We start from the raw sequence: 16,416 nt of genomic DNA, 5'->3' as shown, positions 1-16,416 counted from the left end.
GGCAACTTCCTTCATGTCCGCGGTGTTTTACGAAACATTCACGCGAGGATTGTCCCCAACGTTGGGCTGTGTGTCACAATTGCAAAAAGAAAGGTCATGTGTCTTCCGTTTGTAAATCCGACCGCATACATGATGTTCATGAACATGACGCTGATTCTGATTCTGTGTCTGTCAATTGCACTTCTTCCCTTTCAGGGAAGTTATTCCTCACTGTCAAAATCCTTGGTCGAGATGTTCGCATGCAAGTGGATACCGGTTCTGCTGCCACTATAATTAATTCTCAGACGTATCTTCAGCTGGGTTCTCCACTCCTGTCCCCTGTCACTCGGCAATTACGGACGTACAATAAACAGAAGATTTCTCTCTTGGGACAGTTTAATGCTGAGGTATCTTACAAATCCGTCGTTCGCACTGTTCCCATATTTGTGGTCGACCGGAGCAACGCGGAAAATCTTTTCGGTTTCGATGCCTTTTGCGTTTTTGGGTTCTCTATAGATGACTCTGTCAATATTGTCTCTGACGCTATTCCTTATGCTCAACTGGATTCCTTGTCGACGACATTTTCGTCCCTTTTTTCTCCTGGGTTAGGCCGTGCAAACGACTTTGAAGCTCATATCACGCTCAAGCCCACTGCTCGGCCTAAGTTTTTTCAGGCTCAGCCCATTCCTGTGGCCCTTCGTGACTGGGTAAAACGGGAGTTGGATCGTCTCACTGTTTCAGGGGTCAGGGGTCTTGCTTCCTGTCACTTCCAGTGAGTGGTCCTCTCCTGTCGTTGTAGTTGCTAAGCCCAATGGTGATATTCGTCTCTGCGGCGATTTCAAAGCCACTGTAAATGCTCAATGCCTCATCGACACTTACCCTATGCCCCGTCCTGAAGAACTGTTCACTAAACTCGCTGGAGGATAGTATTTTTCTCAAATTGACCTGTCGGAAGCTTATCATCAACTTCCTCTCGACGCTGCTTCCCAGCAGTTTCTGGTCCTTAACACGCCTTTCGGCCTCTATCAATACCAACGCTTGCCATTCGGGGTTGCTAGCGCCCCTGCTCTCTTTCAGCGATTCTTGGAACAATTATTGCTCCCTGTCCCGGGGTGTATCAATTACATGGACGACATTGTTGTCACTGGCTCCACCACTGAAGAACATCTTCAAAATCTCCGCACACTATTTAATGTCTTACAGACTGCAGGTCTTAAGTGTAATCTTCAGAAATCACAATTTTTTCTGGCATCTATCACGTACTTGGGGTTTCAACTCTCTCGGGATGGTATTCGTCCGCTTCAACACACTGTTGCTGCAATCGACGCCCTTCCTCGCCCTACATCTGTTAAGAAACTGCAGGCCTTCTTGGGGAAAATAGCATACTATCACAAGTTTTTACCGTCTGCAGCGTCGGTGGCTCAGCCGTTGCATCGCCTGTTGCATAAAAATGTGCCTTTTCACTGGTCCGCGTCATGTGACGTGGCTTTCCGGAAATTAAAGACTATGCTGAAACAGGCCCCGTGCCTGGCTACTTATCGACCTGGCCAACATCTTGTTCTTGCCACAGACGCCTCTCAATACGGGGTCGGTGCAGTCCTTGCGCACCGTTTTTCTGACGGTTCGGAACAACCCATTGCTTATGCCTCCAAAACGCTCACAGATGCCCAACAGAAGTATTCTCAAATTGAGAAAGAAGCTTTGGCCATCGTTTATGCTCTTCATAAGTTTGGTGTTTTTCTCTATGGCTCAAAATTTCATCTTGTTACGGATCACAAACCACTTGTTTCCTTGTTTCATCCATCAACGTCACTTCCCGACAAGGCTGCACACCGCCTCCAGCGTTGGGCTCTTTAATTGTCCCGTTTCCATTATGAGATTCATTTCCGGCCAACGGCTCAACATGCGAATGCTGATGCTTTGTCTCGTCTTCCCATGGGTCCTGATCAGGCATTCGATAGGGACGAACTTTTGTGTTTCCACCTGGATGTTGCCGAGCCGCGGGTTGTGGACGGGTTCCCCATCACTGGGGACAGGCTGGCGGCTGCTACGGGTTCTGACCCTCCCCTCTCCCGGGTTTTAGGCTGTATTCAGAAGGGTTGGCCAGATTGCCCGTCCGCTAAGACTTCTGATCCGTTGCGGAACTACTACACTTTGCGCTACCGCCTCACGGCTAGGGGTGGTGTTATCCTCCTCTCCACTGACAATGCTTCGCCGCGTGTTGTGGTACCTGCGTCTTTGCGTGCTTCGGTCTTGCGCCTCCTTCACCAGGGACACTGGGGTGTGTCTCACACAAAATCTCTGGCGCGCCGTCATGTGTACTGGCCTGGCATCGACTCTGAAATCGCACACATGGTCACTGCCTGCGGCCCTTGTGCATCATAGGCCGCTGCCCCGAAGTCATCTTTGTCACCGTGGCCTTCGCCTGAGAAGCCCTGGGAGCGCATTCATGCTGACTTTGCGGGACCCTTTTTAGGTACTTATTGGCTCCTCATAATTGACACCTACTCTAACTTTCCTTTCATTGTCCGTTGCACGTCACCTACCACCGCGGCAACCACCAGTGCTCTTGCCCGCATTTTTTCTTTGGAAGGCCTCCCCTCTACTCTTGTTACTGATAATGGTCTGCAATTTGCCTCTTCCAACTTTGCGGATTTTTGTGCTCGTCACGGCATTACGCATGTCACGGCCCCGCCGTTCCATCCACAATCCAACGGTGAGGCTGAACGACTGGTCCGCACATTTAAGGCTCAGATGCGGAAACTTCTGACTTCTTCTGCTGCTGATGACGCGCTTCTCCAGTTCCTGGCGTCTTACCGTTTCACCCCCATGGGTGATCCCAGCCCGGCTGAGCTCTTACATGGCCGACAGCCCCGCACGCTACTTCATCTTCTGCGGCCTCCCACCTCACGGCTGCGGGTGCCTTCACTTGGCCGGTTCACCGCCGACGACCTCGTCTGGGTACGGGGATATGGCAGGCGGCCAAAATGGAGCCCGGGCCGCATCTTACGACACCGTGGCAGACGCCTGTATGAAATCCAGACTGACACGGGTGTTGCAGTGCGTCATTCGGACCAGCTTCGGCCTCGGGTGCCAGCAACGCCTGTTCCGAATGCCGCCACACCACCTTTGGCTCTATCTGATGCTCGGGATCTTGGCATCTCTCAATACTCACAACGCAGCCCTCTCACCGTCATCGCGATGCCAGCACCAGAACAGACGCCACCAGAGACGTGCCCATGCAGGAACCAGAGGACCATCCTCTGCCAGAGTACATCTACTCACCTCCTCCTCCAACAGATGCCGACACATCGCCCATGTCTCCTGTCATATCAACTGGACTTGCCGCAAAGGGCAGATTGGTGCAGGGGGCCCCAACAGATTCGACCCCTACGTCTCCTGTCATCTCGACCCGTTATCATCGGTGACACTTCCGTCCGTATGGGAAGCCTCCTCCTCGAGACTTTACGGCGAGTCAAACAACGCCTATGGACGTTAGCCATCTCCAGGACACCTCCATCAAGAACAGCGCAACAATTTCAAAGGGGGGAAAAGTGTTGTGACTCGCCGATTATTCAAAGTGCACGTCCTCTATGTGCGGCGCTGTCTGCCAGCCATGCAGCAGCCTAAGCGGTCAGCCGAGCAGCGGCCGCTAGACTGAGACTCAGTGTTGCATCGAATGCCGACTTGTACACAGGTCAACTTACTGAGTGACTTATATGTGTTGTTGTGTTGTCCGAAATATGTGTTAAATTTGAAGATTTAGCAGTTAAATCTTCACATTCCACACAGTGCGACACTTTAACTACACATCTATTTGCATACCAACAAATTGTAGAAGAAAACTATTAATGTCTGTTCGACAGGCAATAGTTTATTTCCAGTTATTTCATATTGTCATTGCCTAAACAAATATATACAATTTCCTGTAAATGAACTGCAAACCAAGACATTGAACTTGCTATGACTAAAAGCTTCCCTCGAAAGTGGTTGATCATTGGGGTTGCTGGCACTGGGTCATAAAGAGGTTCTGTAAATGTTACTTCACCAATGAACTACTTCCCAAAGATGAACATGTTTGCCCATCTATAGTTCCTATACCATCCTTGTGCATCTGAACACTAACTTTGGTGCCACAGACAGCCTTTAAAAAGTCTAGCATTTCTCTGGGTTTTGTGAGAGGTCTTTTGATAAAATTCTGCCAAGGTGGCCATAGGAGGCCTCATGCATTGCCTTTTTCAACGCTAAAAACTTTTCAGTTCCAATTTCTCTATTTTTAGCACTATGCTTTGTTTTACACCTATTAAACAGTAGTCATTGTATCTTCAGAAGTTTTTATACAGACTCTGTACATCAAGGAGGGCCTTTCCCATCATCAACTGTTCTGTTAGGTAGGTATGTATGTATGTATCCAGCACTTGGTCAGCTCTCCTTGTAAACTTCAGTCACAGTTCCACTAAATGCTCCAACTTAGAGATAAATGTTTTAGCTCCTTCATAAAGATATGACACAACTGGTTATTTATTGTTAACTGAACATGCAAATCTTTCTACTCATTTTAGTTGCACTCTGTACTTTGGTAGTCAATGTTGGCAGAACTGCTTCATGGTCAGTGATACCTGTTGTGATGTAGCCATGTTCAAAGAGATCTGTTCTACTTACCATTAGGTCCAATATATTTTCTTAAGGTTCGGATTCTGAACAATTTCTTCTAAGTAGTTTTTAGAGAAGGGATTTAATACTGCTCATGACTTGTAAAATTGTTATTATTTCAATTGACTGATTAAAGTCTCCTCCAGTGATGACAGTATGACTGGTGTCTCTTGGAACTTGTTAAGTGCCTACTTCACATTTCTTACTGCTGTTGTTATATTAGTATACTGCACTATCTGAATGAAATGAAATAGAATCCCTGCCCACTGTTTCTTCTTTTCAGTCCTGTGGCCTGTTCCACTTCTGCTGGTTATGAAGTAAAACATGATTCCTACATATCCAAGCCAGGAATGTATATTAACCATGTCCAAAGTTCTCACTGAGACCAGCATTCTAAATAACAACAGAGATTTTTTGAAGCTCATTATTCATGTCTTGCAGAACCTGTAAACTCTACTTGTCATAACTCAGCTGACCACTGTACTGCTTGACTTACCTTTCCTCAATTCATACAGACATTATGCTTCATAAATCTAAAGCCTTCAGAGATATGGAATGAGTCACATTATGCTGTTAACAGACAAAAGCAGTCACAATAAAATGCAAGTGTAAACGCTTTTGAAGTGTTTTTACAAGAGTGTTTTCTCACCTTGACCTTGCATCCAAGAAACAACTGGATGAGGGAAACCTTGTGCCTGGCAATGAACAAACAGTGAATTCCCAGCTAGAGTAGACACATCTTGTGGCTCCATCAACCACCGAGGAGCGACTGAAATAGAATTTATGAGGATGAGCACAGTCTCCCGCAATATGTTTGACTTTTTGCATGGCATTTCTACAAGAGAAAAAGCATAGTAATGTCAAAATCATTAACTTACCATTCACCTGCAGCTGTGAAGAGTGGTTAGCACTAGCAGCATTGTTTGAAGCCACACAGGTATATGTTCCACTGTGTTGTGAAGACAGCTTATTAAATATAAGCAGACTGAAAAATTCTCCCCCATCTTTTTCTGTGACCTGCATGGTATGAAGATTAATAATGATGGAATATGAAAGCTGTTCAAAGGCAAGCAGCAAGTTTGAAACTTGCTAATAGGAGACATTTGTTAAATTAATAGAGTACTGCTGTTCCAATTTAAATATCATGGCCATCGTATTAGCATTATAGACCTATATAACAGAATAATGCTCTAAGCTGTCATATATTGTACTATTTCTCATTTTTATTTTTTTCTGATTGTCTAGTGTTTATAAATAGACTGATGTCCAAAATTAAAGCAACAAACGGAGATTTTGCAAGGTTGCATTTATTTTGCCACAAAACAATTTAAACAGGTTATAGTAAAGTACAAACAATGTAAAGAATGCAAAATATCAACAGCTGCAAAAACCATAATGGTAGACAAAAACATTCTTAATTTTTTTTCCCAGCTTACTGGATTTGCGCACACATTCCGACAACTGATTACTGTGCTCAGCATAGTGAGTGACCACCTCTAGCAGCAATAAAGGTCTGACGATGACAGGGCATGCTGTGAATGATGTTATCAATCTCACATTGTAGCAATAACATCCATTCTGCATGCTGAGCTGCTCGCAGTCTTGAAGAGTGGTTGGTGGATGCTGACGTGATGCTACCCATCTCCGTAGTAATTCCAGACATACCCTATGGGATTTGAATCAGAAGAGCGAGCAGACCACGTCATGCATGCAATATCTTCTGTTTCCAAGAAAACATCAACCTCCTGTGCTGTATGAGATCGAGCATTATTGTCCTTCAATACAAAGTTGGACCCACAGCACCTCACAACAACCACACATGAAGTCTCAAGATATCTTCACTATACCTGACAGCAGTTAATCCTTGATGATTCACCTGTACTATTTCATGAAAAGCTGTTCAAATGGTCAACATAATCTCTGCCCACACTGTTAGGGATCCTTCTAGATATCAGTCTCTTTCCACAATGTTTGTGTCCTGAAATCGTGTCTCACATTCCCTCCAGATGTGAAGCCATCTAAACACACTCTAGAGCAATTTGGGACTCATATGTGAGAAGAACATTGGTCCATTGTTTGAGCATCCAGGTGTCATGTTGATGACTTCACTCTACACATTCCCTTCTGCAAAGTTGCACCAGAGGCACACATACAGAAAATCTATGACAATGGAGGCCATTCTGCCAGAGCCTTGTGTACACCATTTGCCTTGATACAACATGTCCAGTGGATGCTGTGAGGTCAGATGCCTATTGCCATGCAGAACTTTTTTTAAGGTAGTTACATTGTCCCTTACAGCCAAATAGTCTATTTTTTCAGATGTCACATGTGGTCAGCCCTGCTCTGGTCTTTGTGATACAGTTTTGGTCTCTATCAACTGTCACCATATCCGAGAAACAACAGAACAAATCACTTTAAGCCATTGGGCCACACCAGTTTGCGACTGTCCTGCTTCTGTTCTTCCTATGGCTCCCCAATGCAGAGAGTCTGGTAGGCATCTTCTCTGTGCCATACTGTGATTGCGTACATGGGGATTGTGGATAAGGGACTACCTGATAAATATTACCCCATTTGATGGGTGCCCTGATGTCATCGGTGGCATGGTTGTCTGTTGACTAGAATGCCATTTTCCATGCGGAACATGATCGTACGGACATCTTTTGACAGTTTGCTGATTATATCGGTACTTAGGCACAGGAAAGGGAAATAGCAGTTTGTCGCTTTAACTTGGACACCAATGTACATACTGGCCAAAATATATTCAGTATCTGAGAGGTAAAGGAGCATAGGTCCAATATCAGCTTAGGGCCATATTTATAATGGCCACACATGGTTTAATTTGTGGAAGAAGGGCAGCAGCTTTGTTGCACGCAATGGTCGATTTACACGGTATTAAATGGATGAATACTCATGTAATATTGTCTAAACCGACAATGAGCTCACACAGGACTGCCACCCTTTTGCCACAAATGAAGCAGTGTGTGGGTATCCCACAGAAATTGGGCTGTTTCTCTCATACCATAACTTATCTGGCTTCAATATAAAACACATATATATCAAAATGAGGAGACTGATGAAACTGCCATGATCACTATCACAATTTTGGCCAAATTTAACGAAAACAAACTATAATCAAATTGCTCATACCTCCAAATTAAGATACTCAAAGGCATCCTAATCCGACTTTCTTTGTCAGTCTAAGTCCTGATTTAACAACAATATGGAATGAATTGATTGCTACTCACCACATAGTGTTGAGTAGCAAACAAGCACAATGAAAAAGTATGCTGGAAATATTTTAGCATTCAGACAAAGTCCTTCTTCTGAAAGAGAAAACTCACACATATTCACAGACATATTCACACTGTCTCTGGGCACTAAGACCTGATTGCGAGTTGCAGGATTCTTTTCACTGTGGCTGTCTGAGACTCAATGCATCCTCTATGTGATGAGTAGCAATATATTCCTTCCATATTGTTGTTATTCTAACCTGGACTTTTGCTGTTTGGTTAACTCTTAATTTAAATTCATTCTAATACAAATGAGCAATTGTACCCTGCCATACTGGTGATCACCATTTGCATTGTGTGTTGGCAAAATGACATACAGATCTATTAAATAAAATATATGCTCACCATATAGTTGAGGTACTGATTGGTTGCTAGGTACTTAATTGAGGTTGCCAATGTACATAAGATTTTGGAAAGTTGTTTATATTCCCATCAACTGCACAATACTACCTCAACTGTGAGCTACGTTCCTTCCATTATATGCATTCCGTACAGAATTTTCCATTATCATATACACATAGTATAAGATTTATGTAGCTGTACATTAGAATTTTCAGCAATTATTAGTTGGGAAAGACAACTGCATGATTACCTGGAGTACGTCCGGTATTGGTCCATTGTCCTTCAACCATGAGAATCGAATAGGGAGGTCACCAGAAGAGACACTGCAGCTGATCTGTGCTCTTGCTCCTTCTCGCAAATTGGTTGGGAATATGAAAGGCATTACAATGGGTGGACCTAAAAGATAAAGGCACACACTCTGTATTTACTTGATTTAAAAAGTGCACGTAAAATAAGATACTATTTTTCTGATAAATGTATAAAAAAAGAAATTAATGGGTTACAATTGATATGTACTAACAGTTAAAATTACTCTTCTTTTAAAAATAACTGAAATTACGAAATTTCTGGTATACTTAAAATTCATATTATTAATGGTACAAACTAACTCTAATTATTAAACCTATGTCCGGATTTATTTATAAAATAATGATATAATTTAGCGAAGATTCTTCTTTGGTAAAGAAATTTTGAAAACTCTTTTACTTTGTAAACTCTTTGGAATAATGTAAGTACTGCAGAATGTAAGTAGAAGTGGCCATGCCTCTGATGGAAATAGACATTTTCTAAGTTTGTCACCAACTATGTAATTTTTATTTATTTATTTATTTTATGTGGAAAATGTAAAAACAGTGTGATGTTGAAAGATGTGGCAAAGAATAAAATTCAAGAATAATACACGCAAATCCTTATGAATTATTTAGCCATCAAAACTTTACGAAGTCAATATTTCAGCTGCAGGAATGTGCCCCTCGACCAGACTTTGAGCCATCGACAACAACAACGAGATAATGAAGATAAGTCAAAATTTATTCTTTTGTATATCTTATGCCTCTCGAAGATTTCAAAATTTGTGCAAAGGCAGAGAATCTTGATAGTGACATGTGGGAGTATAAGGTTACAAACCGCTTGTAAATAGGCATACAACTGAAGGATGACTGCACTATGGAGGGCAACTGACTTCATTTTCATGTTCTACTTTTGTTAAATTTGCTTGTTCATTGCTAACAGTCTGAATGAAAGGTCACAAAAAGTAGGCAATGGCAGCATTCAATAATCTGCTGCTAATGTTACACATGGCAATAACGAAAGGGTCTGCTTACAAGAGGGAGTCCAAAAGTAACTACAATTCATTTCTTATGAACAAAGGGTAATAATGGCACGTCCTCGTGTTACATGCCACTACTACGTGCTGATCTGAAACAGTCGACCAACCATTATCTGTTTGGAGGATCTGAGTATTTTAGGTGACAGCCAAAACCAGTAATTTCTTGTTGAAATTACTGTTGTTGGGCCAGAAAATAATACATTTACTAAATTTATCTTGCCTCTTTTATTTTTTGCCAATGCTTTAGTTTTAGGTTCCTTTTATGCCAGCAAACAAAAAGAATGCACAGGTGAGAACATCCAGAGAGTATGGTGGGTCACCGTGTTTAGGGTCACGATTTACCTGTGGCCAAGAGCTATACGATACACAATGATTTTGGCTGGAAGCACTTCCATATCTGAGGAGCCAACTGTTTGAGCATCACAATGCTCTCTCTCCTTTTCCATTTCTTTTTTTTTCCTGCAGTGCACCACTGCAAATCTAAGCACTTGTAACTGGTTAACTACAGTATCCTGGTGAACAATTTTAAAGACAGACAGAAATGATTCTAAGAAAAACAAAATAATTCTTAATGAAAAGGCAACATTTGTAACAAGAGGAGCCTAATGCTTTGCACTTATGGTTCCTAATAACAACTTGTTCAACATCTTAACTTGCAAAAATCATATGTACAAATAGTACAATATGATTTCTTGGATCAATAAAATACAGTGAAACAACAAATGATGAACTGTGACGTAAAAAGTGGCACTGCATTCTTTTATCTATACTCTTGAGCAACACAAACTAAATCATTTAACTGGCACAGCACTGAGACACAAAATACAAAGAAAAAGCACATTATCAAACAATCATCAATATTAGTACATAACTTAAATATGTTTGCAAGAGAATGCTGAATTTCAGCAAATTAAAATGAAAACTTCCTCTCAAGAGTGACAATGAAAAACATATACAGTCCAGGTGATGAGAAGAGTCACTCACATTTAAGGAAAATGAAAATATGCTAAATCCAGAAGGAAAATAAGGTGTAGGTAGCAATGAGGATTTTCATACAGAAAACTGATTGCTGTAACCTCTAGCGCATGCTGTGTAGTGTAGTGGATAGCAGCGTTGGCTGGTATGTTACAGGTCACCACTTGAAACCCGACCACTGGCAATTATTTGTTTTTACATTCCGGAAGATTCTTGATATATCTTACCTGTATGTCTGTAACGTCCATATATGTGGAATGTTCAATGGATGTAAAATACAAGCAATCCGGATTGTTTAATCTTTGTATAAATAACTATGCTCTACATCTAGAAATTAAGTTCTGGTTTGGCTATATTTTCATAATATACATGCTTTTAGTGCTAAAATTCACTGATGACTCTGCCTTTGGATTTGGATTTGATTGTGGTTTTGATGTGACACTGGTGGAGATGCAGGATATTTCAAAACATCTACATCATTGTGACTCCAACTAGGCAATGTAAATGCTGTCACCTTTATGGACAGGAAACAGAATACAAGCAGTACATTATTTCTACCATCCATACATTCAGGAGACAGGAGGATTCCAGAACAGTAGTAAATCAACTGCACATTGGGCACCCACTAATGTTTTCCAAAGATGCAGGTCTGGACCCCACTAAGCACCTGAAATTGTTCAACCAAGTCACCAAATACAACAGGTGGTATGACATGAACTGTTTGGCAAACATTTACTTAATTACTTGGATGGAACAGCCAGCAGTAGTTCAAGTACAATGAAGAGAAGTTCGATAGCTGCGATAAATCCCAGACAGAAATGAAGAAAACATTTGGTGACAATCAGCAGTATGTCCACTTAGCAGAAGAACAATTGAAGAACATGGCCCAACGTCATGGGGAAATGAGTCAGGCATACAGAATCTTTTGGCCCTATGCCAAGTCATGAATCTTTACATGACAGATGTTGACAAAATCTCCTACTTGATGGAAGGAGTCACAGAAGACAAGTGCTAAGATCTTCATCAGTGACAGAGAAATTCATCAAGTGGTGGCAGTGGTTCGAGGAAATGCAACAGAAAAGGGTAGGAGGAAAGAAGTATAACTGACTGCTGAATGTGTTCCATATGGCAGCTGTGGAAGACCACTATGAGCTTGCCCTTCTCATACACCAGATAGTAACAGAAGAGATGCAGCAGTGTGTGGCGGCCACAAATATCAGATCAAAGATACAAGAGATTGCAGCCAGAAATGTTAACCCCACACATCAGGAGGTAACAGCGAATATAAAACAAGAGGGGTATGCATCTTTGGCAACAATCTCCACCATGAAGAATTGACTAGGTGAACTCAGATCTACGACATCATCATCGAACGATGACCCAGCATCTAACTGATGAAGGTATAACCAACTCCTGTGCCAAGTGTCGTGCCCTGCAGAAGAAATTGCATTTGGAGGAAGGAGGACATTGCATAAGTCCGTTTTCACTGTGGATGCTCTGGACACGTTGTACGCCACTACAGAGAAAGAAGAGGAGTGTTTGACAACTATTGCGCAGCGAGATGTCATCCATCATAGTATTCTTGTTGTGCTAGTCACCTAGAGATGATTATAGTCAACTGTGTGTTGAAGCTCACCCCCATACCGTGACCAAGGTTACTGTCATCTTGCCGAGGTACCTGCAGGTCGCCTAGCCACCAAATCCAGGAAAACTAAGTGATGTGACCTTCCATGGAGGTGGGGCCACCACAGAAGAAAATCCTCAATTGATGACAGTTACGATGATGGAGGAAATCTCAAAGAAGACCTAACTGTCCAGGTGCTAATTGACTCAGGGGCTTCATTTTCTGTAATGTCAAATTCCTATCATTGCCAACTAAAGAAGCCTATGTTCCATGATATGAAAGCAACTGTGCTGCAGGTCGCAGATGGGAATATATCCAGCCGACAGTAACAAATATTGCAAGAATAATTATCAATGGCAGAACATAGTCCTTTGAATTTTTTATTATATATCAGAATGCAGTCAACGATGTTATTCTTCAGTGGGACTCCTTGCAGGTATCACAAGCAACCATGGATCAGAGCTCTGGACTGAAGCTATCCCAAACAGCACACTTAACAAAGTAACAAAGACTGCTTTGGACAGCTGTTAGCCACTGAAGAAGTCTTTATCCCATCATCCTCAATGAGATGAGTTGCAGTAGTCAATTGAAATGCACAATTCAACTGTGAAGCTTTTGTAGACTGTAAAAAAGCTACTCAGGCTCACAAAAGAAATCTACAAGCCAAACAAGCCAAGGAGAACTTTGGATCACTGTCATGAGATGCTACAACTCATCACTACAGAGACAGCCAAACTAGGGCAGGAAGGACAGCTCATCATTGATGAAGAATCATACCACAGACAATACAGGGGAGGAAGCTACGTACCACCAAACTGCAACTAGGATCTGGCCTGATCAAATAACGCTGTTGATGAGTAAAAGCCACTCTGGGTGAATTTTCAGATGCTGTCAAATCCAGAGTGGAGAAAAGACAGATCAAGTGGCCCTTAATAAAATACCATATCAACACTGGGAATCATCCACCAATCAGAGAGTGCTCATATACAGTATTGCAGGCTGAACTATGGATAATCCAGGAGGAATTGGAGAAAGTGCTGTAAGAATACACTATTAAACTTACAGAGAGTCCTTGGTCCTCTCCAGTGTGCCTTGTGAGAACTACAGCACATGGCATTTTTGTCTTGACTACCAATGATGAAGAAAGTGACTAAGAATGATTTCTATCCATTACTATGCACTCATGGCACCCTGGACTGCTTGAAACAAAGTGAAGTACTTTTCTGCTTTGGGCATGCAAACAAAGTACTGGAAAATTGAAGAAGATGAAGCTGACCAGAAAAAGACTGCCTTAATAACTCCTGACAGCCCTATGAGTTCAGATTTGTGCCACATGTTCCATGTAACACTTCTGCCATCTTCAGACATATGATGGACAATCTGCTTCAACATCTTAAATGGGTGAGGTGTCTGCTATCAGGACACACTGACATTATTTTGTTTTGAAGAACACTGAAGCCAAGTGATGACCATGTTGAGGTGTGTTCAGACTGCAGGTCTGAATCGGAAGAACTGTCTCTTCATCGCCCAAGAAATAAAAATCTTGTTGCATCTAGTGAATGGCGATGGAATCAATTGTGCTCCAGAGAAAATACGAGCAGTAACAGATTTTCCAGTTCCTAGTAACATTCCTGATACGAGAAGTTTTTCAAAATGTACTCGCACTACCGGCAAATGACAAAGGATTTATGTACCAACACACATCCCTTGTATGAACTACTGCAGAGAGTTGCTAAATTTTCATGAAGTGAGGTGCAAGAAAGATCTTTCCTTTGCCTTAAGAAGAAGTTACATCTTCTCCAGTTCTAGCACTGTATGACGAGAATACTGAAACAGAGCTTCACAACATCGCTAGAGGTTTTGGGATAGTGGCAGTTCTAATACAAATTCAAGAAGGTGCTGAAAACATGCTAGCTTATGCTTGCTGAGTACTTTCCAAGTCCAAAAAGCAATGCTCTACAATCGAGAAAGAGTGTCCTGCAGCTCTCCGGGCCATCAACAAGTTATGGCCATATTTATTTGGCAAGGTATTCTCCACTGTAATGGATCACCATTCTCTATGCCGGCTGACAGTCATTATTGCATTAAACAACATTGGTGCTGAAACAGGGGAAATATCCAGCACACCATAGAAACCTTGATGAATGAGGAACACACCAAAGGAGGTTTACAATTAGTGACTTAAACATTGTATAAGAAAAACTATGACCCAGTGGGATGTAAATGGTTGCTTGTCATCTCAGCTCATATACAGCCAGCTATCCTGAAGTATCTCCACAACACTCCAACATCTGGTCACCTGGAATTCGTCAAGACTCTAGGCCAAATCAGATGCAGGCACCACTGGCCAGGTCTCTACCAATCTGTTAGACACTACGTGAGCCGCTATGAGGAATACAAACAACAGAAGCAAGAGCCGCAGCTACCTCCCGAGCATCTGGTACCAACCTCACCCACAGCTGTGCCAATCCACTGAAATGGAATAGACCTCTTGGGGAGGTTCCTTAAGTCAGTAAATGGGAATCAATGGATAATAGTCTGCACTGACTACCTCACTTGTTACACTCTCACCCAATCTATGCCAACTGCCAAAGACCTGTAAATTGCAAAGTTCTTTGTAGTAGATGCAATTTTGGATCATAGAACGTCCTGTGTCATGGTATCTTACTGTGGAAAGGTTTTCCAGTTGAGGAAATTTCACGCTGTGGCATCACCCACAGGATGAAAACTGCCTACCATCTACAGATGAGTAGCCTCACAGAACACTGTAATAAGACACTGACAGATATACTAAGTACGCTGATGTCAGACAGAGAGATTGGGATACAATATTGCCCATCATAGCATTCGCATACAACACAGCGAAGCAATGCACTGCGACTTCACACTGTTCTTTCAGCTATACAGTCATGAAGCTGTAACGACAATGGATACACTGTTCCCATTTGAATCAGTCGATGCTCAGGACAACAATGTGAAACACCTCTTCAAAGAAGCAAGGCAGCTGGCTTGCATACAGACCCTGGATGCCCAGGAAAAAGACCAACAGCACTATAATGCCAAGCACTGTCCAGTGTGAGACAGTCCAGTAGACTTCATACAGACTTTTATGCCTGTGTAAAAGTGGGACCAAAGTGGTACTTTGGACCATATTATATCCTTCGCCACTTATCAGACGTTACACATGAAGTTGAGGATTATGACCCTTTATCAAGAAGACAAATGTGTAGAGATATTTTCTATGTCCTCCATATGAAGCCCTGTTATACTCCAGTGATGCAGACTGATGAAGGAAGATTCATGGAAACTAAAGATCTGCTCAACGATCATGAAGTTTCGAAGGGAGAGGCTATCTTTGATGTTCATCAAAATGAAGAGATTGCTAAATATGACCTGAATGTGAGAGTCTGCCAGTGCTGCCACACTGAGGATCTTGACAAGATCTAGATCCACAGTACCATACACAGCTCCAGTGAGGAATTCTGAAATAACGTGTCAGCATTTATCCAGGAGTTGGAGCAACACCCTCAGCTCTGCCACATGCAATGTAGTGGTTAGCGTCACTGCCTGGCGTGTTACTAACCCGACCACCAGCAGTTATTTGTTACTGATCATTTCTGGAATTTTCTTGAAGTATCTTATATTCGTATATCTGGAATATTCAATGGTTGAGTAATCTGGAATATATGATGTTTGCATAAATAACTGCACTCTCTATCAAGGGGTTCAGTTCTGTTCTGGTTATACATTAACTGGTGTTCGCAATAAATGAATGGCTTATTTCAATAGTGGTACAAGTCCATTTTTGTTCATTCTGAGATACAGAGTCATTAGTTAAAAGAGTGCTGAAAAATCTGCAGTTGAGATACCAGAAATATTCAAGTACACATACTTGAATATTGTCCCGTGTGAGACAGCCCAGTAGACTTTATACAGCCTTTTATGCCTGTGTGAAAGTGGGACCAAAGTGGTACTTTGGACCATATCGTATCCTTCGTCACTGCACTCTCAACTGCAGATTTTTCAGTGCTCTTTTAACTTTAGGACTCTGTATCTCAGAATGAACAAAAATGGACTTGTACCACTATTGAAATAAGCCCTTCAAATATGGTTTCAGCGCTAAGTGTTGTAGTTACCTGGCGATCCTGCCTTTGGATTTGGACTCAGTTGTGGTTTTTCTGTTACAGTATCAAAGATGTGAATGGAAAATTGCTGAGGAGACTATG

At 42.2% G+C, this 16,416-nt stretch overlaps 1 protein-coding gene across 1 annotated transcript in view; it reads right to left on the bottom strand.

Annotated features, from left to right (window-relative positions):
- The window catches only part of LOC126144709 (Down syndrome cell adhesion molecule-like protein Dscam2), a 458,008-nt gene that overhangs the window by 180,772 nt on the left and 260,820 nt on the right, over positions 1-16,416 (bottom strand). The window contains exons 7-9 of the mRNA XM_049915510.1: positions 8,515-8,660; positions 5,511-5,649; positions 5,282-5,401 (exon numbers count right to left, since the gene is read on the bottom strand). Coding sequence (XP_049771467.1) covers positions 5,282-5,401; positions 5,511-5,649; positions 8,515-8,660 — 405 coding nt within the window. The remainder of the gene's footprint in view (positions 1-5,281; positions 5,402-5,510; positions 5,650-8,514; positions 8,661-16,416) is intronic.

This window comes from Schistocerca cancellata, chromosome 1 (assembly GCF_023864275.1).
Source record: "Schistocerca cancellata isolate TAMUIC-IGC-003103 chromosome 1, iqSchCanc2.1, whole genome shotgun sequence".
NCBI lineage: Eukaryota > Metazoa > Arthropoda > Insecta > Orthoptera > Acrididae > Schistocerca > Schistocerca cancellata.
This window is presented reverse-complemented; position numbering and strand designations above follow the sequence as displayed.